We start from the raw sequence: 22,313 nt of genomic DNA, 5'->3' as shown, positions 1-22,313 counted from the left end.
TGCGATCTTGGCGGCACGATGCTCTAATTCCTCCTCTGGAGAGAGTTGAGAAGCGGTTACTTGATCATCTTGAGTGTCATCTTGAGCTCGTTCTTGCTCTTGATCTTGAAGCACAAGTACCATCAACAACACGCACAAGCTCGGCATGAAGAAAGAGGACAAGAGACAACAAGGACTAAACAAGCAACCCAACCTCTCCAAAGAGAGGGCGGTGGCCGGAGCCACCTATGTTTCAGTCAATTGATATGGCACCGCGAAGAATTATCCTTGGTCCCATGTACAAAACTCGTCTTTGAAGCACAAGTACTATCAACAATGGTTAATGTGAAAGAGTTGATCAATTTATGCATAATGGGGGGAGGAAGAGTTCATTGAGAGAACAACACTCCCCCCTATGTCCATGCCGACACCTAAACAAGATAACAAGTTGAGTATGGTGGGGTGTGCAAGGGTTCAAGCAACATTTCTCAAATCAATGATATTTATCTCATGCCTTAACTCGCGAAATCTTGCTTCATCCAAGGGCTTCGTGAAGATATATGCAAGGCTATCAAGAGTGTTGACATAGTTGAGCTCGATCTCCCCTCGCCTAATATGATCTCGATGAAGTGATACCGAATCTCAATATGCTTCGTCTTGAAGTGTTGCACTGGGTTGAGAGAAATCTTGATGGCACTTTCATTGTCACACCAAAGAGGCACTTTGTCACAAATGACACCGTAATCCTTTAAAGTTTGCCTCATCCATAGAAGTTGTGCACAACAACTACCGGCAGCCACATACTCCGCTTTCATGGATGAGAGAGACACACAACTTTGCTTCTTGGAAGACCAACTCACCAAAGAGCAACCAAGAAATTGGCACCCTCCGGAAGTTGACTTCCTATCCACTTTGTCTCCCGCCAATTGGAGTCAGAAAAGCCCACAAGGTTGAGGTTAGATCCTCTTGGATACCATAATCTAAAGTTTGGGGTATGAGGCAAATATCGAAAGATCCGCTTGACCGCCACATAGTGGCTTTCCTTAGGTGCGGCTTGAAACCATGCACAAATTCCCACACTCAACATGATATCCGGTCTAGATGCGCAAAGGTAAAGCAAGGAGCCAATCATGGAGCGATATACCTTTTGATCCACCGCTTTACCATTGGGATATATGTCAAGTTGGCATTTGACGGGCATTGGAGTGGAAGCCGGCTTGACATCACTTAGCTTGAATCTCTTGAGCATGTCTTGAGTGTATTTGGCTTGGTTGATGAAGGTTCCTTCTCTTCGTTGCTTGACTTCGAACTCGAGAAAGAACTTCAACTCTCCCATCATGGACATCTTGAACTTGGAGGTCATGAGTGTGGCAAATTCCTCGTTGAAAGCTTTGTTAGGGGAACCAAAGATAATATCATCAACATATAGTTGGCACACAAACAACTCCCCTTTGACCTTCTTAGTAAAAAGAGTGGGGTCGATTTTCCCAATTTCAAAACCACGATCTTGCAACAACTTGGTAATGTGGTCATACCATGCACGTGGGGCTTGCTTAAGGCCATAGAGTGCCTTATCGAGTTGGTACACATGATCGGGAAAATAGGGGTCCTCGAACCCGGGGGGTTGCTTGACATATACCAACTCATTAATAGGACCATTAAGAAAAGCATTCTTCACATCCATTTTTTGTAACTTAAAGTTATGATGAGAAGCATAAGCAATCAACATGCGAATGGATTCAAGGCGAGCAACGGGAGCAAAGGTTTCACCGTAGTCGATACCCTTGACTTGGGAGTAGCCTTGAGCTACCAAATGAGCCTTGTTGCGAATGATAATTCCATGAGCATCTTGCTTGTTCTTGAATATCCACATGGTTCCGATGACATTATGGTTCCCCGTTGTCCTTGGCACCAATCTCCACACCTTGTTGTGCTCGAAGTTGTTGAGTTCTTCATGCATGGCATTAAGCCAATCCGGATCCTCGAGCGCCTCATAGACCTTTTGGGGTTCAACACAAGAGACAAACACGTGATGTTCACAATAGTTTGCTAATTGTCTACGAGTGCTTACCCCCTTTCTTAAGCTTCCAAGCACATTTGTCATGAGATGATCTTTGATGGATAGCTTGGATGCGATCTTGGCGGCACAGTGCTCTAATTCCTCCTCTGGAGAGATTTGAGAAGCGGTTACTTGATCATCTTGAGCGTCGTCTTGAGCTCGTTCTTGATCTTGAACTTGCTTGGATGAGAGAACTTGACCTTGGGCATCACTTGGTGATTGAACACCATCTTGAGGTTGATCTTGCCCTTGGTGTTGTTTATGAGATTGAGGGCCTTCACTTTGTTCTTCGGAAGCGTGTGGGCCTTGGGTTGGTGATGGCTCCACGTGAGTGGAACATTGTCCTTCTCCTTCAGCCACAAGGGGATCCTCAATGGGTAGGATAAAACCAACACCCATTCTTCTTATGGCTTGGGGAGGAATTTCATCACCTACATCACAAGTGCCACTTTGCTCCACTTGGGAGCTGTTATTCTAATCAAACTCCACGTTACATGTCTCCTCAATAAGTCTCGTGGACTTATTGAGGACATGGTAAGCATGGGAGTTTGTAGCATAACCAACAAATATGCCCTCATGAGCTCTAGCCTCAAATTTATACAAACGAACACCTTTCTTGAGAATGAAACACTTACACTCGAACACCCGGAAGTACTTGAGGTTGGGCTTGTTACTGGTGAGTATCTCATATGGAGTCTTGTTTAAGCCTTTGTGGAGGTAGAGCCGATTGGATGCATGACATGCGGTGTTGATGGCTTCGGCCCAAAAGTTGTATGGAGACTTGAACTCCGCCATCATGGTCCTTGCCGCATCCATTAACGTCTGGTTCTTCCTCTCCGCTATAGCATTTTGTTGAGGGGTGTAAGGTCCGGAATATTGATGCTTGATCCCCTCACCACTAAGAAACTCATCCAAGGTGTAGTTCTTGAACTCGGTGCCATTGTCACTTCTTATTGTCAAGATCTTTGCATTGTGTTGACGTTGAGCTTCATTTGCAAAGTCAATGACAGTTTGTTGGGTCTCGCTCTTCCTCTTGAAGAAATATATCCAAGTGTATCTTGAATAATCATCCACAATCACCAAGCAATACTTTCTACCCCCAACACTAACAAAGGATGGAGGCCTAAAGAGATCCATGTGAAGGAGCTCCAAAGGCCTCTTCGAGTAAATCATAGTCGTGGGAGGGTGAGCCTTTTCATGTAGCTTTCCTTCGATACAAGCACCACAAGCACGATCTTTAGCAAAACTAACATTTGTTAGTCCACGAACATGGTACCCCTTGAGAAGACTTTGCAAAGATCTCATATTGACATGGGCTAAACGGCGATGCCAAAGCCATCCCACGTCAACTTTAGCCATTAGGCATGTCGCGGTCTTAGTGGGTCGCTCCGAAAAGTTAATCACATAAAAACCGTTCCCGACATGCCCAACGAAGGCTACTTTAAGAGTCTTGCTCCACAAGAGGGCCATGGTATCAACATCAAAGAAAGTGGCAAAGCCCATGAGTGCAAGTTGACTAACGAAAAGTAAATTGTATGCAAGGGACTCAACAAGCATGACCTTCTCGATCGTGAGATCATGAGAAATGACAACCTTGCCAAGTCCCAATACCTTAGAGGACAAGGCATCACCCCACTCGACATTGGTGGGCATAGATGGAATCTTGTGAACGTCCACCACCAAGTCCTTGCTTCCGGTCATATGATTAGTGGCTCCACCGTCGAGTAACCATGATCCCCCACCGGAAGCAAACACCTACAAGAGATCAATGCTTGGTTTTAGATACCCATTTTGTAATGGGTCATTTGATGTTAGTAACAAGGGTCTTAGGAACCCAAATAGACCATTCAATGTACTCATAAGAAGAACCAACAAATTTGGCATAAACATGTCCATCACTAGCATGGCATAATACATAAGAAGGGTTAAAGATGCCGGCTTTGTTGGGAGGGGTAGCATTGCCCTTCTTTGCATCACTACCCTTCACATTGCTCTTCTTCTTAGAATCACCCTCTCCCTCCTTCAGAAACGTTTGCTTGAGAGGGGGAGGTCGTTTGGCCTCGTCATCCTTCTTCTTGCTCTTGGACTTGGGTGTGAACCCAATTCCTTCCTTGGCCACAACTTCCTTTTGATTGCTCAAAAGGTCATTGGGTTCTTCTCACCTTCTATGCACGACACAATGCCTTTCTCAAGTTGCTTCTTCAACTTTGCATTCTCCTCAACAAGATGCACATGCTCACAACATGGGTTAGTAGCATTTGCATTATCAATTAGGACCATATGAGGAAAGGTGGCTTTCTCCTTGGTTAGCTTTACTTGGAGTTGATCATGAGACTCTTTGAGACTAGTATGAGAACCCTTCAAGACCTTGTGAGCCTTGTCAAGTAAGTCAAACTCCTCTTTGAGTCTAGCAAGATCAACCCCAAGCTTGACCTTCTCGGAGTTTAGCACACGAGATATAACAAGAGCATGATCAAGATCTTTCTTTAATTTAGCGTGGTCACCGTTGTATGACTCCTCAAGAGCCAAACGATGATCTCGCTCTTCCTCGAGAGCATTGGAAAGATCTGAAATCTCATCGGCATAGTCATGACTATGCCCCTCCATCTTAGAGATGGTATCTTCGTGAGCCTCGATCATGTCATTGACTTCACCAAGTTGTTACAAGAGAGCAACAAAGTGCTTCTTGGATTTCCCTTTGAGTTTACTCATAAAGGACTCAAATTCATTTTCCTCCACATTAGACCCCTCATGTTCATCAATGCAATCCATCAACGAAGGATTATTAATGATGGTAGTTTTGATGTTGGGAGTTCCCTTGTTGATGGCTTTAGCCATGAGGCACTTGGCGGTGATGTTCTCATTGGGTGAGTCGAAGAGAGACACCCGTGGAGTTGTCGCAATGGCAACGGAGGCCATGGCAACTGACTCACCGTCTTCATCATCACCACCATCCTCATGGTACTCTTCTTGTGCCACCAACCCCTTGGGAGGAGTATTCTTGATGAAGTTGCTCTTGTTGGGGAAAGACTTGGCCTTGTCTTTTCGGATGAGCTTGCCACCATTGTCTTCCCTTTTATCATAAGTACATTCCGCAACAAAGTGGGTCACATTGCCACAATTATAGCAAGTCCTCACTCGTTGCTTGACCTTTGCGTCACTTGAGTTGTTCTTGTTGAAGTTGGGCCTTGTGTTCTTCTTGCTCCAAAATTGCCTTGAAGCAAGAGCCATGTGTTCATGATAAGCATACTTTGTATCTTCGGGATTGCTCTCCTCTTCTTCCTCTTCTTCCACAACAACCTTGGCCTTCAAGGCAAGGTTGGGATTCTTTGATCTTTGAGAGCATAACACCGCATTGTCGATGGTCTTGTCCAAGATGCTCATAGCCACAAACTCATCCAACACTTCACTTGAGGAAAAGGTGTGGAAGTCCTGCCTTTGACAAATGACGGAGGACACGGCCTTGTGGTAAGGCATCATGGCCTTGAGGAATTTGCGCTTGATCCAATTGTCATTCGTATCCTTGCTCCCATAATCTCGGAGTGAGACCGCGAGAGTAGTTAATCTCCGATAGAGCTCACGAGGTTCTTCATCTTCTTTCATTGCAAACTCATCGGCTTCATCTTGCACCACTTCATAGTTGGAGCGTTGAATGCTTGCGCTTCCCTGGTAGAGGGACATAACGTGGCGCCATGCATCCTTGGCCATGGTGAATGGCCAGACGTGAGCAAGATCTTCGGGAGGAATTGCATCTTGGATGATGAAGAGAGCATTCTCATTGAATTGATTGTCTGCGGCTTCTCTAGGGGTGAAGTTGCTTCAGTCATGCAGATAAAAACCTTCTTCAATGATTCTCCAAAGATTAGTATTAACATGGTTCAAATGACGCTTAAAGCGATAAACCCAAGAATCAAAGTCCTCATTTTTTACAATCTTAGGGGGAGGACCGGCATGATTCAAATGAGTGGAAGGAATCGGTCCACCATAAGTAAGTGGAGGTTCCACATGGGCAAATATGTCGTTGCCAATTTTACCACTAGAAGAAGGAGCCTTTTCACTAGTAGCTCCCCCCTTGTCGGAGTTAGTATCCGTCACCTTGTTAGTGGGATCACCCACTTTCACCGGCGCGGTAGATAGTTTAAGCCCTTGTAAGAATTTATTAAACATGCTTTCAACCTCGGTCGTCATGGAGGTTTTCAGTGTGTCCAAAGCCACATTGAATTCCTCACGAGAGACCGCGGGTCCCCCATCGGCCGTAGACGAGATCGGATTCGCACCGGAGTGCTCCTACTCACCGTATACGGTATCAACCATACTCTTCGGACGATAAAGTCCTTAAGAAAGAGACGAGGCTCTGATACCAATTGAAAGGATCGGTATAGTTGACTAGAGGGGAGGTGAATAGGCAACTAAATTTTTTTTAGCTTTTCTTTACCAATTTAAACTTTGCATCAAAATAGGTTGTCTAGATATGCAACTAGGTGAGCAACCTATATGATGCAACAAGAACAAGTACACAATCAAGCAAGGGATATAACACAAATAAGCTTGCACAAGTAAAGGCACGAGATAACCAAGAGTGGAGCCGGTGAAGACGGGGATGTGCTACCGAAGTTCCTTCCTTTTGAGGGGAAGTACGTCTCCGTTGGAGCGGTGTGGAGGCACAATACTCCCCAAGAAGCCATTAGGGCCACCGTATTCTCCTCACGCCCTCACACAATGTGAGATGCCGCGATTCCACTATTGGTGTCCTTGGAGGCGGCGACCGGACCTTTACAAACAAGGTTGGGGCTATCTCCACAACTTAATTGGAGGCTCCCAACAACACCACAAAGCTTCACCACAATGGAATATGGCTCCGCGGTGACCTCAACCGTCTAGGGTGCTCAAACACCCAAGAGTAACAAGATCCGCAAAGGAAAATGTGGGGGAACCAAATTTCTCTTGGTGGAAGTGTAGATCGGGGCCTTCTCAACCAATCCCTAGAAAATCAACAAGTTTGATTGGCTAGGGAGAGAGATCGGGCGAAAATGGAGCTTGGAGCAACAATGGAGCTTGGGGATGGAAGAGGTGGTCAACTCGGAGAAGAAGACACCCCTTATATAGTGGAAGAACAAATTCAACCGTTATCCACCAACTCAGCCTGCGTAGCACGGTACTACTGCGCCGGGGACGCGGTACTACCGCAAGGGCACACAGTACCACCGCAGGGCCCCGCGGTACTACCGCCCAAGCAGCAGAAACCAGAACATCCCAGATGCAATGAAGCAGAGGGCGGTAGAACCGCTGGCGCGGTACTATCGCTCCCCCTTGTGATACTACCGCAAGGAAGGGATGGTCCAGATTTTGGGAAGGCACGAACATATAAAGATACATCCGTGGCAACTTCTGCTGAGTTGGGATCTATGTAAAAATCCGACACGATAGTTGATGTCTACTACACAACCTTCTTCTTGTAGACGTTGTTGGGCCTCCAAGTGCAGAGGTTTGTAGGACAGTAGCAAATTTCCCTCAAGTGGATGACCTAAGATTTATCAATCCGTAGGAGGCGTAGGATGAAGATGGTCTCTCTCAAGCAATCCTGCAACCAAATAACAAAGAGTCTCTTGTGTCCCCAACACACCCAATACAATGGTAAATTGTATAGGTGCACTAGTTCGGCGAAGAGATGGTGAAACAAGTGGTATATGGATAGTAAATAAAGGTATTTGTAATCTGAAATTATAAAAACAGCAAGGTAACTAATGATAAAAGTGAGCGTAAACGATATTGTAATGATAGGAAATAAGGCCTAGGGTTCATACTTTCACTAGTGCAAGTTCCCTCAACAATACTAACATAATTGGATCACATAACTATCCCTCAACATGCAACAAAGAGTCACTCCAAAGTCACTAATAGCGGAGAATAGACGAAGAGATTATGGTAGGGTACGAAACCACCTCAAAGTTATTCTTTCCAATCAATTCGTTGGGCTATTCCTATAAGTATCACAAACAGCCCTAGAGTTCGTACTAGAATAACACCTTAAGACACAAATCAACCAAAACCCTAATGTCACCTAGATACTCCAATGTCACCTCAAGTATCCGTGGGTATGATTATACGATATGCATCACACAATCTCAGATTCATCTATTCAACCAACACAAAGGACCTCAAAGAGTGCCCCAAAGTTTCTACCGGAGAATCACGACGAAAACATGTGCCAACCCCTATGCATAGGTTCATGGGCGGAACCCGCAAGTTGATCACCAAAACATACATCAAGTGAATCACGTGATATCCCATTGTCACCACAGATATCCAAGGCAAGACATACATCAAGTGTTCTCAAATCTTTAAAGACTCAATCCGATAATATAACTTCAAAGGGGAAACTCAATTCATTACAAGAGAATAGAGGGGGGGGGGGGGAAACATCATAGGATCCAACTATAATAGCAAAGCTCGCGATACATCAAGATCGTATCACCTCAAGAACACGAGAGAGAGAGAGATCAAACACATAGCTACTGGTACATACCCTCAACCCCAAGGGAGAATTACTCCCTCCTCGTCATGGAGAGCGCCGGGATGATGAAGATGGCCACCGGAGAAGGATTCCCCCTCCCGCAGGGTGCCGAAACGGGTCTAGATTGGTTTTCAGTGGCTATGGAGGCTTCTGGCGGCGGAACTCCCGATCTATTGTGCTCACGGATGTTTTTAGGGTATATGGAGATATATAGGCGGAATAAGTACGTCAGGGGGGCCTTGAGGGGCCCATGAGGGTGGAGGGCGCGCCTAGGGGGTGGGCGCGCCCCCCTGCCTCGTGGCCTCCTCGCAGGTCCCCCGACGTGCACTCCAAGTCTTCTGGGCTTCTTTCCTTCCAAAAATGAGTTCCGTGAAGTTTCAGGTCAATTGGACCCCGTTTGATTTTCCTTTTCTTCGAAACCCTAAAACAGGGTAAAAACAGAAACTGACACTGGGCTCTGGGTTAATAGGTTAGTCCCAAAAATGATATAAAAGTGTATAATAAAGCCCATAAACATTCAAAACAGTAGATAATATAGCATGGAGCAATCAAAAATTATAGATACGTTGGAGACGTATCAGTAGTACTGCAAGCCAGGAGCGGTACTACCGCCCGGGGTGTGGATGTAAAAAATTACATCCGCTCCTACTGCCGTGCAAGCTGCTGAGCCTGGCCAGAGCGCACGGTACTACCGCGCACCTGGCATGGTTTACCGCGTAGGGCGCGGGTGTAAAAAATTACATCCGCCCCTACTACTGCAATAGCAGCAGCACCTGGCCTGAGGCCACAGTACCACTGCTCCAAGGAAGCGGTACTACCGTGGGCACTTGTTGTACTACCGCAAGGGCCTGCGGTACTACCGCTCCTAGGAGCAGTACTACCGCATGCCCCAGATCAGCAAACACGCCATTTTGCATAGACAAGAAAAGACGGAGGATGCTTCAAAGTGCCAAAGGAAAGGTGGTGCAAAGGAGTAGACGTGTACGTGATGATTCCACCCAAACCTTTCCAAAGCGGACTCCCTCTTAATAGTACGGCTTTCCTATGACTCAAATCCACCAAAAAGAAACATAGAGAAACGCCGTCTTCAATAGTCTCCGGGGGGCACCACATCGTCTTGTGCCTAGTGATGAAATGTCTGAAATACTCAATGCACACGATTAGTCTGCAAACGCATTGTCATCAATCACCAAAACAACTAAGAGATAAATATGCCCTTACACCACCTCTCCACCACCCCGTCCGCCACGCAACACCCCTGCCGGAACTCTACGTCTATGTCACCTCCAACGTTCCAGTTGGGCTCCACCTCACTTCTCCTCCGTCGCCATTTAACTCCTCTCCTCCGACCGTCCCGCCAGGTACCATCTGCTCATGCTATACTCACCATGCACGGCAACTGTTCGATGAATTGCCGGAGTTAAAAAAGTTTTCCCTTCTTCTTTCTAGCAATGAATTCCGATTTGAACATGTCCGAGCACTATAATGTGTCGTCCGACGGCTCATTCGACGAGGAGGACTACACAGACGAGACGACGATGATGCAGACGGTTCTTGAACGCATGTATTCTATGTATGCGGCTATTTGAACGTCTGAACTCTATGTATGTTGCTATTTGAACGTGCAGACTTTAAAAAATGAGGGAGGCCAGATATATGCAGGCAGGGTGGACGGCTGTCTTCTGCATCCATATTTGCGGACTGGTCCCCCCTATCTGCGGACGGATGCGAGAGCAAATTTGTGGATCCGCACCCTCCACCTCCGCCGCCGCTGCTGCACGTCTCCGTCCTCTACATAGGCATTGCGGGACGCCCGCAACCAGCAGCAACGTGCCCGCTCGTCTCTACGACGGCGCTGTCCACCCTGGAGCCGTTTGTACCCAGGTACACTCTGCCCCTTGTAGATGACCTTCATGGCGGACACCACACTTGGCAGGTGTTCAGTCAAATGCCATTGAACTTATTTTCGGACGCTATGACATTTTGTAGAGTATGAAGGATGGCGAGCTACTCGACCATGGAGGATGAGTTGTTGTGTGATGTGTAGTTGGTCGTATCTGCGGAGTGTTTGTAAGCAGGAGGAGGGAGGCCTTCTGGCATCAAGTGCATGAATCGTTTAACCACGCACGAAAGCACATTGCGCCTTACGACATGTACTCATTCAACAACGCAGCGTAAGGTCGTTATCGTATCGCTGGTACGCTATCCAGATCAGTGTCATCAAGTTTTGTAACATGGTTCGTCAGCTGAAGGCAAGGTGACCATTGCACGCGGCAGAGGACGAGATCATAAGTTTTGCTTTCTCTTGCTCAACTTGTTGATTGATTCGTTCACTCAATGTTGGTGTACACATTATGTAGCCTGCACGCGCTGCTGATGTACCACATCACAGAGAGACAGTGATTTACGTACACACTATTGGATGAAGCTGAAGGAGGAGTATGCGTGTGAGAGCATGATCTGTTGATGAAAAAAATGTTGGACAACCAGTTAATCTAGTCGAATATAAGACATTGTTATACTAGACTTAATTTGCATGTTATGTATGGATGATTTGTGCTATTTTTTATCCGAATTTTGAGAATATTGGCTGATTTGCATGAATTTCGTCCAGTTAGTTCAAATGCGGGTTGAAATGTATGCGGGTCACGTTGAATGACGGTCTTTCATATCTGTGTCCGTGTTCTAGTCCAGTCCGTGAAGGAGGAAATTTACGGGTCGCCGTCGGAGATGGCCTTGTATGTGTACATATCTCACTGTGATTAAACCGAAGAACAAACGGTTCGATCGATGAAAGCGTAAACTGGGAGGCTCACCGGTTCGTCCTTGGGTCCGATTTTGAAAACCATGCTCGGAGACGCTAAGCTAATCCGCGTCTCGTCAGCCAAAGCTTGCCGCTTGAGTGCTGGAGAAAAAGAGCAAACGCGATGCGTCGCTGGGCCGTATCCCCCTCCCTTCCTCCGGCGGCGTTCGCGTCCGCGACTCTCGGACTCGGCGTCGGGCCTCCTCAAGCCCGAACCCTGGCTTCCGCTGCCACCCCCCCTCCTCTCGGCCACTGCTCTCCGCCATGCCCCCGCCGCCCCCGCCGCCGCCGCAGCCTGTGCTCCTCCTCCTCCTCGGCAGCGTCGGCTGCTACGACGGCACTGGCGGTAGAGGAGGCGCGGCGCGGGCGGAAGCAGCTGGGCATGGACCCGCCGCTCTACGACTACCTCCTCTCCAACGTCCGCGAGCACCCCGTCCGCCCCCTCCCCCTCCCCCTTTCCGTTCTCACAAATTCGCTGCTGTTCGCCGCGGCTCTGACCCATCGTGTGCTTGTTTATCCTGCCCTTACCCTGTGTGGTCGTTAGGTGCTTCGGGATCTGCGGGAAGAGACGGCATCCATGTGGGGGAGCCAGATGCAGGTACACAGGCAGCACACATGACACATGAACTCAACTGGGTTAGGATATTCACATTGAGTTGAGAGTGCGTGCCTCAGTGCATGCGTGACGCATCTGATTCTAAGACTACCTGCATTGCATCCACAACAGTGCAACTTAAGCTGCCTTGTTGTGGCAGCTATATCCTCTACTCATGCGTTAAGGCCTGAAAAAACTGATGGTCCGGTTAACCATATGGTCTTGCTATTTTAGCAAGTTCAAACTTTTGTGTATTCCGGGCATGCATGGAATGCATGTGTATACCACTGTCTTGTTTTGATGATATAGTACATTGTTTAGCTCTATTTTATTCTTGAAAAATATGTAGATACTTTACCAAATTTCAGTATGACGGCAAGTATTTTTCAGCTGGTTGCTTTCTCTTGTTAGGTTTCTCCGGCACAGGCTCAGCTTCTGGCAATGCTTGTGCAAATTCTTGGGGCAGAACGATGTATTGAAGTTGGCGTCTATACTGTATGTGAGCCAAGTGTTTTCTAATCTGGATTTTCTTGTCTTCCACTCTCAGCAAGTAAATGCTTATCATTACTTGTAACCGAAGGATTCTGTATTGACGTATATACTTATTGTACTAATTGCTGATGCGTTATCCTAGCAAACCAAACGTAGAGTGCGTGAATAATAACTAGTGTGCATAAGTCAATCAGAAAATCATCTTTGGGCACTGTATTTTTCCAAAAGCATATGCACAATAAACCTTCGAATGGTATTCAAATGGTATTTTTCTGTACTGAAAGCCTGATTTTACATCCTCCCTTGAACAGTATTTTGACAATAATACCCATGGATTGTGCATTGTGCATGTCAACTTGTCAAGTGCTGCACTTACCGATAATCATTTCATACCTTGTGAAGGAGATACTCTTGTACAGAAGTAACAAGATTGTTGGAAATGCACTGAGCTTATTTTAGCATTGCTTAATCTTCTTGCAGGGATATTCGTCACTAGCTGTCGCATTAGCACTTCCTGAATCAGGTCGTTTGGTTGCTTGTGAAAGGGATGAAAGGTGTCTAGAAGTTGCCAAGAGATACTATCAGCTTGCTGGGGTTGCACACAAGGTAATTATTTTCAGCCTCTTGCTTGATATGATCAGTTGGTGCTAACAACTTAACTACATTATTCTATATATTTGTAGTCTACTTGATGGTCCATAGCAAGAAAACTTAAGTTATTTGCATGTAATTTTCAGCACGTTGGACAACATATTTTGTGGTTTAACATTAAATTTCTCAACCATTTAGATAATGGAGGGAAAATCAGAAGTGAGGAGGACAACGAAACCTTCTTTTTAGTTTCATTGCTCCCTCCTTTATTCATTATTATTTATTTTCCACGCCTATGTTATTAGATTTATTTAACCTTGTATGGACTTATGTAGCTATACTTTCTGCATTTAGGATTACCAACATGTAATACATCACATTTGTTTCATAGGTAGGTCTAGGGTTAAATAATAATAATAATTGCCTCCTTTTTATTTTCTAAAACTCACAATCGAAATTTGTCTCTTTTTGGGATCCCCTAGAGTGTGTAGCATACCAGTATGCAAGGACTAATGTGTAGTCTTGTATGCTAGATTCTGTTCTTACCTGCCTAAAAATTGCTTAGGTGGATGTCAAGCATGCTTTAGCTGTAGATTCCCTAAGGTCATTGCTCGACTGTGGTGAAGCTTCCAGGTATAATAACTTTTCTATGGTATAACCCTTCATCTTATTAGTTGATCGTTGCATGTTTTAACTAATCATTTGTTTTTCTAGTTATGACTTTGCGTTCGTTGACGCAGACAAGAGAATGTACGAGGAATATTTTGAGCTTCTACTTAAGCTAGTAAGATTTTGGTTTGCTCGTTCAGATATAATACCTGTAGTCTTTCAGCTTATGTTTGCCATAGTATCCTCTCGTAGTTTCATACAAGATTCCCCATGGCAAACCTTTTATGATTTTAGCTACAATTTCCATACACAGCGACCGTAGCATTTATGTTTTCTATATGATGAGATAAAATATATGTATTTATGTTTGTTATGTTTCAGGTAAGAGTTGGTGGTTTAATTGTAATGGACAATGTCCTGTGGTATGGAAGGGTTGTTGATCCGCTAGTGAGTTCTTTTCCTTTCTTTTGAGCTTTGACATGATAAAAAAGGTGTTACATGGAGATTTTATATTAGATTAGATAACACTTTTGGCATTTTTTCCTTAGGTGAATGACCCAAAGACTATCAGTATAAGGGGTTTCAATAAGAAACTTTTGGAGGATAAACGTGTCACTATCAGCATGGTAGCTCTCTTTCTCTCTCTCTCTCTCTCTCTCTCTCTCATACGTCTTGTCTATCTCATACTCCCTCCATATGAAAATATAAGATGTTTTTTGACACTTGTTTACTTATTAGTCACCATTTTCAACTGTTGGTTGTAAAGTCTTGGGATATCTGTACTTTAGTCTGTTGTTTAGAGCATGTGAGGGGCACCAGCAATGATGTGTCGTAGCATTGCAGTGCCAGTGCAGTACATAACCAAATTTCAGAAATTTATTTTCCTGATATTGTGGCATGTTCATACTGCTGTCATACATATCTTGTGGACCTTAGGATTTACTCCCTCCGCCCCATCATATAGCTTGCAAAACGATCTTATATCATGGGACGGAGGGAGTATTTTACTTTGTGCATAGTATATCTGTATTTGTTCAGCTGTTTCAAAATTTTATTTGATATGCTTATACTATGATTCAGCGCATCATCCTTCTCATGTGTTATCTAGTACTTGATCTTAATTAACAAAGGGTGGGCACCTTTGTAGGTGCCAATTGGGGACGGGATGACAATTTGTCGAAAGCTAGAAGATGACTGACTTTGCAACATACTGTGTACTCCATAGATGTTGTAAACTTCCCTTGCCAAGGTCAAGCTCTTGAAAGTCAAACTGCTTTTAGGCAATCAGGCAAAATGATGGCAGCATTTTTTGGCATAAAAAGGATGACAGCTTTGGATGTAGAGTACTAATCACCATGGAGACATGGATAAGATAAGAGTTTCCTCAGATCATCTATCGCCACATCAGAAATGAAAAAACACACCTGTACGCCTGAGTCAATGGAGTCGCTCAGCAGCTACTAATACAATCACGCAGCAGGCGTATCACCATGGTCTTGAGTTAATGGACTCATCATATCTCTGTCGCATTATGCATTTTCTTTTGTTTCTTCTGGAGGAGGCGACAGCATGCCTGGTACAAGCCAGCAGATGGCATATGCTGTCACAACGCATGTTGACAGTTTGTTTGCCGATTGCGACAAGATCTTCCTGAAGTGGGTGTATCAATTAGTCGCCCATGTATGATGTACCAAAATTTTGCATCGTTTTTCTTCTTTTAGGAAATTGACGGGCCAGAAAATGGCGACGCTGTTGTGTTTTGAGAATGTGTTAATCACTAACCACTCAGCTGGTCACCAATGTTCAGTTGAGTAACTTAAGTTACTCGAACTGAAGGACTAAGTGTGGTATATTTATGTTCCTCTGTTGTAGAAATGTAATCTAGTTTTTGAATAAGTAAGCTTGTAGACTTAAAAGCGCAATGTGATATTTTTTTATTGCTTACGACTGTGGAATCTCCGGAATTTGCGTGTTCAGTATGAGATTCAACTGCCTGGTGGTAGTAGAGTTTCAACCAACACTGAAGACTCCTCTTTATCTTTCCTTACCCAGCTGATGAGACGGTGGGCATTGAAGGAGAAAAATAATGCTGATACAATGGTTAGCTGCAAGAACAAGTTGGACCTCGGTCATCACCCTTTGGGGCATGCATGGGACGATCTATGATAACCACTCTTGTCAATGACATCTGTGAAGATGAGAGCATAAAGACTTGACTGCTTTGATTGTCATATTTGGATCACAGTGTCACAGAAGTTGGATGTGTATGCGATCATAAGGGAAGATGATTCGGAACATCCTGAAAGGTGCATGCCCATCTGATACAATTAGCGGGAGAGATCTCGTAGAAATCCTTGGGTGAACATTGCAACAGAGAATGCATGCTTGTACTCGATGATTTGAAGAATACAGATGTTTGGATGGACCTAGAACTAGAAGGCTTAATAGGCCACAATAATTTCAATGGAATAAGGTGGTCATAAGCAGTCGAATCAAAGAAGTTGCTTCAAGTGAAGATGAGGCTCTTGAGTTGCAGAAACTGAAAGGAGGCTAAGGCACCTACTTGCCTCCTCTATTCGGAGTCGTTGAGAGGTCCAAAGGGAGTGTGGGTGTCGATGGAGATGCAAACTCTTAATAAGTACTCCCTCTGTTCACAAATATAAGATGTTTTGGATATTTCAGTATGGACTAACATACGGACTAAAATGAGTGAAGAAACACACTGAAATGCATCTATATACATCCGAATAACAAAAAAGTTAGAATATCTTATACTATTTGTGAACGGATGGAGTATTGATCTTATAGGACAGTTCGGCAGCTTGACACAGCTGAGGATTCGTGTCTTGCCAAATCTGATGCTTGTGGACAGGCGTGATGAGTTCATGGAGGCAGGTTATCCAGGGCAAGGATAAGGCAAGAGTCCAGCACATTTCCACTGTCCGCTACTTTGACAGGAATAAACAAGGTCATCTTGTTTTCTAAAGCCTGATCATGTGAGTTTCCTTTTTCTTAACAAACAGGTTTACAAGTGCCAAATCTACTTAACAACTGATCGATGAAAACATGTCCACGAGTATATCCATCAATGAAATTGCATTTGTTGCACTGCTCGGGTATACATATTTATGCAAATGCATTCATCATGCAGAAAATTCAGTCTAAATTCCAATTGCTCATAGGTTAGCAGCAGTCACCAGTAAATCAAGCATCAAGGACTAGAAGAGAACACGTACAAGTAAAGAAACTAACAGCGTTTCATTTCCAAGTATAAATACTTTGGCCTTTGCGCAAAGTGCTTCTCAGGAACTTAATAGTCACCATTAGAATCTGTAGGAAAATTTAAAACGCATCCTGTTACAGTCTGTATATGGTTGACGTCCCCATGTATGTTCTATCAATCCCCACAATTCCTAACTAACAACTTTTAGCAATTTGTCAAATTTAACTGCAAATCACAGCTGTGACAATCAGTGACACGGTTGCGAGAAGCTGGGTGCTCCATCGAGCCACGGCATGCCCTGATGACTTCTTGCTTGTCTCATGTATCTGTGGCCTGAAAGGTTTTCACAATAAAAAGGCACAGTAAGAAATTGCAGCGCAAGAGCAGGGGTGCAGTAGAGGATAAATCAAGTGTTTCAGCTCAGGACATACTTTTGCAAGTGTTCCAGCAGACCACAGTAGAGAGTGTTGTTTGGAGCGATCATTTCGGTGACGTTGTAGCCCAGTGGATCAGCAACTTTCACATAAACCTCTTGCCCATTGTACCAATTGTCCAGCTTCTCGGCACGTATATTCCAGATGCCTACGTTGTCGAGCGACACCAGAACAGCAGTCCACCCTCCCGGGAAGACCTGATGTCGATTTGGAATGGAAAAAGAAAAGAAAAAAGAGAGAGAATTGTGTATCAGAATGACCATGAATGCATTTGTCTTCACAAGTGTAGTATGGCTTTGACACATGATGGTCAGATGATGTCTTTTACCTGTGTAGTACTGCGAGAGATGGCATCCCACTTGTTGTATGAACCCCTGCTGTTTGGCGTCCACTCACCATAGTCCATCCTGGAATTCCACAACATGACAGTGCCCATTTACATGAGTAACTACTCGCTGGTTTAAAGACTATGCAAAGTGTATCCTACAAAGAATGTTGCATACCCGACTACAAAGAATGAATAACCATCCAGATGGTAGGTCTGAACATCGGTTTCATTGTTCTGGAAGACCATCTCGAGGAAGCCCTTGTAAGAAGCATTTAGCACAGATGAAGCCATCCTTGGTGGCGCATTGCTTGGCATTGTGGGGAAGTCAGTTTTGTAGACCCCTGTAAGGTTGTGGAGATCAGCAAGCCTCAGTGGAGTCTCAGGAGGTGAGTACGACACTCTGTTTATCGTCTTTCGACGCTTCCCGTCAATGCGCAAGGGTGACTCATTCTTCAACACAAAGGTCTGCGTGATGTTGATCGAGCCGTAGCGGAATGATCCCTGTGGATTTGGACGTGCAGCACCGGAACTCACATTCATCCTGGAACAACAATGCAAGGACTCATCATGGAGACAAGTTTCAAGAGTTGATGGTAAAGAACAATCATGTTCCTAAGTTACATGAACAAAATATTATTACAGCAATGTTGTCAAGTCACCCATCAGTCACTGACCTGATAGACCTTGCCTGGTTCATGGAATAGTACTTGTCGTAGAAGTCATCTGGACCATCAGGGAGGGGGCCAGAAGCACTGCCTTTGGAGTTTGAGTACTGCAGGATTGCTACACCATTGACATCGTGCCAGCGAGCTTCGCTGCTCACAAACCTCGGGCTTGCCACGATGTAATAGTCTGTACTTGCATTTTGGTCCATGGTCACCAAGAAAGAATATGATTGTCCGACATGTATGTCGAGGTTGGTGTAATTTTGCTGATAAGTGTATGTTCCTTCAGCCTCTACGAGACGCATGTTGTGGTTCTGGATTCTGAAGTTCAGGCTGGTTGAGGTGCCAACATTGTGAACGCAGAAGCGATATGTTTTGCCTGCTTAGAGCATTGGGGTTTTGGAGTATTATACTTCATATGATAAAGAGTTCGGGAGCAGTGGTGCTAATAACTATCAGGAAGGTGTATGTTAACAATCTTGACACTGATATCCTAGTGTAGCTAGAATTTTCTAATCTTGTTTCCTTGACTAGTGCAATTTCCAAGTCACACTAAGAAATGTAATAAATCTGACCATTTTGTAACAAGGATAATATGCCATACTATTGTGCTCAGCATTAGATACACTTCATTTTCTAGTCACATTTTCGCCAAATTCTAACTCAAACAGTTCATAATTATATTCACCATACCTGGAGACATTGAATTGCTGTCGACTACAACCTGGTATGCATAACTAGCTTAAACCAGGAATATACAATAATCCAGAAAATATGAGAGTTGGGCACATATACAAGTGCAGATTCGAAGGTCATTCTTTTTTGTGATCAAAGACAAGTTACCTGGCTCAACTCCAACAATCTCATATTGAAGGCCTTCTGGAACCAGTGTGGTGTCATATCTGTAAGGGCCCTTTGCATTTATCAGAATCCCATCAGGTATCCCAAGATCCTTGCCATCATCTAGCATGTCCCTCAGTTCCTGCAAGTGACAGAGAGCACCTCTCAAGCACAAAGGCAAAGTGTTTAAGAAAATCACAGTCCATGGATCAGACAACTCATTGGATGATATACTTGTATTTATTGCTGTAAAAACATATTATTCCCTTGCCAATTATTATCGGTCTAAGGCAAGAATAAACTGGGAAATGAATTTCTAATCAATACTAGATTGATTTTCTCTATATCTTGCCAGAAGAACAATACGTATCAACTCTATATGGTATTGTGCTTCTGCCAGGAATCAAGAAAGACAGTGTCAGGGGTCAAGAACTCAGTGTTCTCTCAGACTATTTATGAAACACTGACAGACAATAAACTGAACATTTTTCGCAAAAACAAAAAAACTAAACTGAATATTGCAACCGAAGAATCAGGACTTACCGTGTGGCTCTTGGTGTACCAATCTCCGATGAACAAGGTGATGTCGCCATCAGGCTGGTTGAAGGGGACGGGCACAACGGCGCGGTTGTTGACGGTTACAGGGCCGTAGCCGCCCGCAGCCCGCTGGAGGCCGAGCGAAGGGAAGTAGAAGAAGCTTCCGATCTGGTCTTTGAGCTGGAACTGGTAGGTCCAGTTCCATCCGGGAGGGATTGGGCAGTTGGTGCCGGCGACGCCGTCCTGCCATGAGTTCATCCTCATCTGGATGCCATCCCTGCCAGCCATACATATGAGATGAGAGCACTCCCAGTTATTCACTTGATCAGAATTGGCGCGCAATCCATATGCGCATTTAAATGTTGGAATGTGCAGAAAGGGCCCTCGAGAAGTAGCATTTTACCATCTCCAAACTTACTTATGAGTAAGCATTTCAAGTGTTGACGTGTTGTTTGTTATATGTAGAACAGCGCTTACTAGATGTGCAGGAAATACGTATTGAAAGAAAGGGCTGTACAAAACTACAGAGACAGTGAAAGAAGTTGACATTTTCTGCAACAATAAATGCATGGGCTAATGATACAGAGAATTGTCCACAGATGAGCTGAGCAAATCCATGGGAAAAAGCATAGTGATGTGCACATATGGTTATGCCATGGCATGATCGTATTAATAAGCTTATAAACGTCCCCAAATAGAGAAAGCATTTGTGTGACACAATGCCTAATAGTACCTGCGACCATGCAAATGGGACTACAGCTAAAGATGGGAATTCGTCACAGATAACAGAAACTACTAAAGATGTAGCTGTACATTTCCTTCATTCGCACGCCATGTTCACAAATTTGTGCACATTCCAACATATATATAGCTAAAGAACGGAAAAGAATTGCGATGCAGAATAAATAATTATTTTGAATCTGGGATGGTAGAATACAAACCAGGTGAGGAGGAGAGGCTCATCCAGGTTGTTTTGGACGTTCACCCTCACGTTCCAGTTGGTTGTCACGTTCAGTAGTGGCCCAGGGAACTGGTTGTTGATTGCAATTACCTGCAAAAAAAGATTTTATCATCTACTTGTAATTTTGCATCCACACCGGATATGAATAAATAAATTATGTAAAAAAATCCCTTTCTTTTTGAAGGGAGCTGCAGAAAAAATACTCCTACTTGGCATGAGTAAACGAACAAACGAATTTTATGTAAAAAAAACCTAATTTTTCCAAGAAATTAATGCTAGAACCTCGAGAAAGAGAGGCAGTAATCCAACCCCCAAAAAGATTGATGATCTATGAAAAGTCAAGTACACATAGGGCAACTTGCTATTTTTAGGACAAGAAAATCGCGATGCCGCTACAGATTTATTTCGAGATTTAAGGCCGTCACTCTGTCTCAAATTAAGACAAAAAACCACATAGAAATATTTATTTATTTTGCCTACAACGATAAAATAATTCCTTGAAAACAATTAAGACAAAAATCCATCAGATCAACGCCCCCCTGCAAGAGGAACCGAAGGCAGCACGACGGGATCGTGCGTTCGAGGCCGCGAAATTAGCAACACGGGGGGAAGGAGAAGGAAAACAGGCAAAGGCAGCATTTCCAACACGAGTTCCTCAAAACAACGTCAACAACGATTCAAAAGGACACCTTTTTTTTGCTGAAGTTTCAAGAACACAAGAACATGCCCGAAGACGGAATCAACATCACACACACAGAGGGAGAGGGAGAGAGAGATCAGTTGTTGTTCCTTGCACGCGAACCTTCTGCGAGACGCCGAGCGGCGCCACCGTCATGTACCCGACCTCCCACCGCACCGGATACGTGTCGTCGCCGGCCGCCGCCGCGGACGCCGAGGCCACGACGGCGGCGAGCGCCAGGACGGCCGCCGCGACCAACCTCGCCAACATCGGCCCTCCCGCCCGCCACCAACTCCCCTGCTCTCGTATCGCACGTACGACGTCCTGCGTCCTGCGTCCGTCTGCGCGCAGCAGGGAAGGTTTTGTTTTCCTTTCTTTCTTTCTTTCCTTCGGCGTGGGTTTTGAAAGGAAAAGAGAGAGGAGGAGAGAGAAGCAGCGGCAGCAGCCTTTTCCAGAGAGGGAGAGCGGAGAGAGAGATGTGTAGAGGATCCATTTCCATACTATTAAAATGGGAGTTTCCAATCGTGCGCTTTTAATGCATTTCCATGAGCAAATAAATTAGCAGATACAGTCGTTGATCTGGCGGTGCTTCACAAGGAAACCCTTTTTTTTATTTTTGATTATCTATATCTATATTTATACCAATATAAAAAGACCCAATGGGGCAGATTCAAACCATCTCTACCATCAAATCATGTGATCTAGCGGTTCAAATTGCTCCAATGTTGAGCACAAAACACGTTTAACACTCTTATTACCCACCACTATGAATGGTTATAAGCATGTTTAGACTCAACGCTATCCCATGAAATCTGCCATGTAATTAATATCTTACCATTCCCGTGAAGAAAGCAATTAATATCTTATCAAATATCAATATGCCACAAATATACCTTACCTAATATAACGTGCCACTAATATCCTATCTAATACGTGCATTGCACGTACATTATTACTAGTTAAAAGAAAATAGCAACAAAGAGATTCATAGGGCGTATTTTAGC

The 22,313-nt window shown here is 44.5% G+C and overlaps 2 protein-coding genes across 2 annotated transcripts; one reads left to right on the top strand and one right to left on the bottom strand.

The window, feature by feature from the left end:
- The first annotated feature begins 11,412 nt into the window (after positions 1–11,412).
- On the top strand, positions 11,413–15,586 carry LOC125521320 (O-methyltransferase MdmC-like). The gene is made up of 9 exons (XM_048686375.1): positions 11,413–11,788; positions 11,900–11,953; positions 12,362–12,445; positions 12,923–13,048; positions 13,599–13,666; positions 13,748–13,817; positions 14,024–14,089; positions 14,191–14,268; positions 14,790–15,586. The coding sequence occupies exons 1-9, from the start codon at positions 11,480–11,482 to the stop codon at positions 14,838–14,840; spliced, it is 906 nt and encodes a 301-aa protein (XP_048542332.1). The 5' UTR covers positions 11,413–11,479; the 3' UTR covers positions 14,841–15,586.
- A 1,295-nt stretch (positions 15,587–16,881) lies between these two features.
- LOC125521712 (monocopper oxidase-like protein SKU5) lies at positions 16,882–21,768 on the bottom strand. Its single transcript, XM_048686775.1, has 9 exons — positions 21,433–21,768; positions 20,611–20,720; positions 19,676–19,946; positions 19,136–19,274; positions 18,302–18,671; positions 17,803–18,168; positions 17,628–17,706; positions 17,297–17,496; positions 16,882–17,198 (listed from the first exon to the last, which is right to left on the bottom strand). The coding sequence occupies exons 1-9, from the start codon at positions 21,577–21,579 to the stop codon at positions 17,087–17,089; spliced, it is 1,794 nt and encodes a 597-aa protein (XP_048542732.1). The 5' UTR covers positions 21,580–21,768; the 3' UTR covers positions 16,882–17,086.
- Positions 21,769–22,313: the final 545 nt, after the last annotated feature.

This window comes from Triticum urartu, chromosome 7 (genome assembly GCF_003073215.2).
Source record: "Triticum urartu cultivar G1812 chromosome 7, Tu2.1, whole genome shotgun sequence".
NCBI lineage: Eukaryota > Viridiplantae > Streptophyta > Magnoliopsida > Poales > Poaceae > Triticum > Triticum urartu.
Note: the sequence above shows the minus strand (reverse complement) of the source record. Positions and strands in the feature narration are given on the sequence as shown.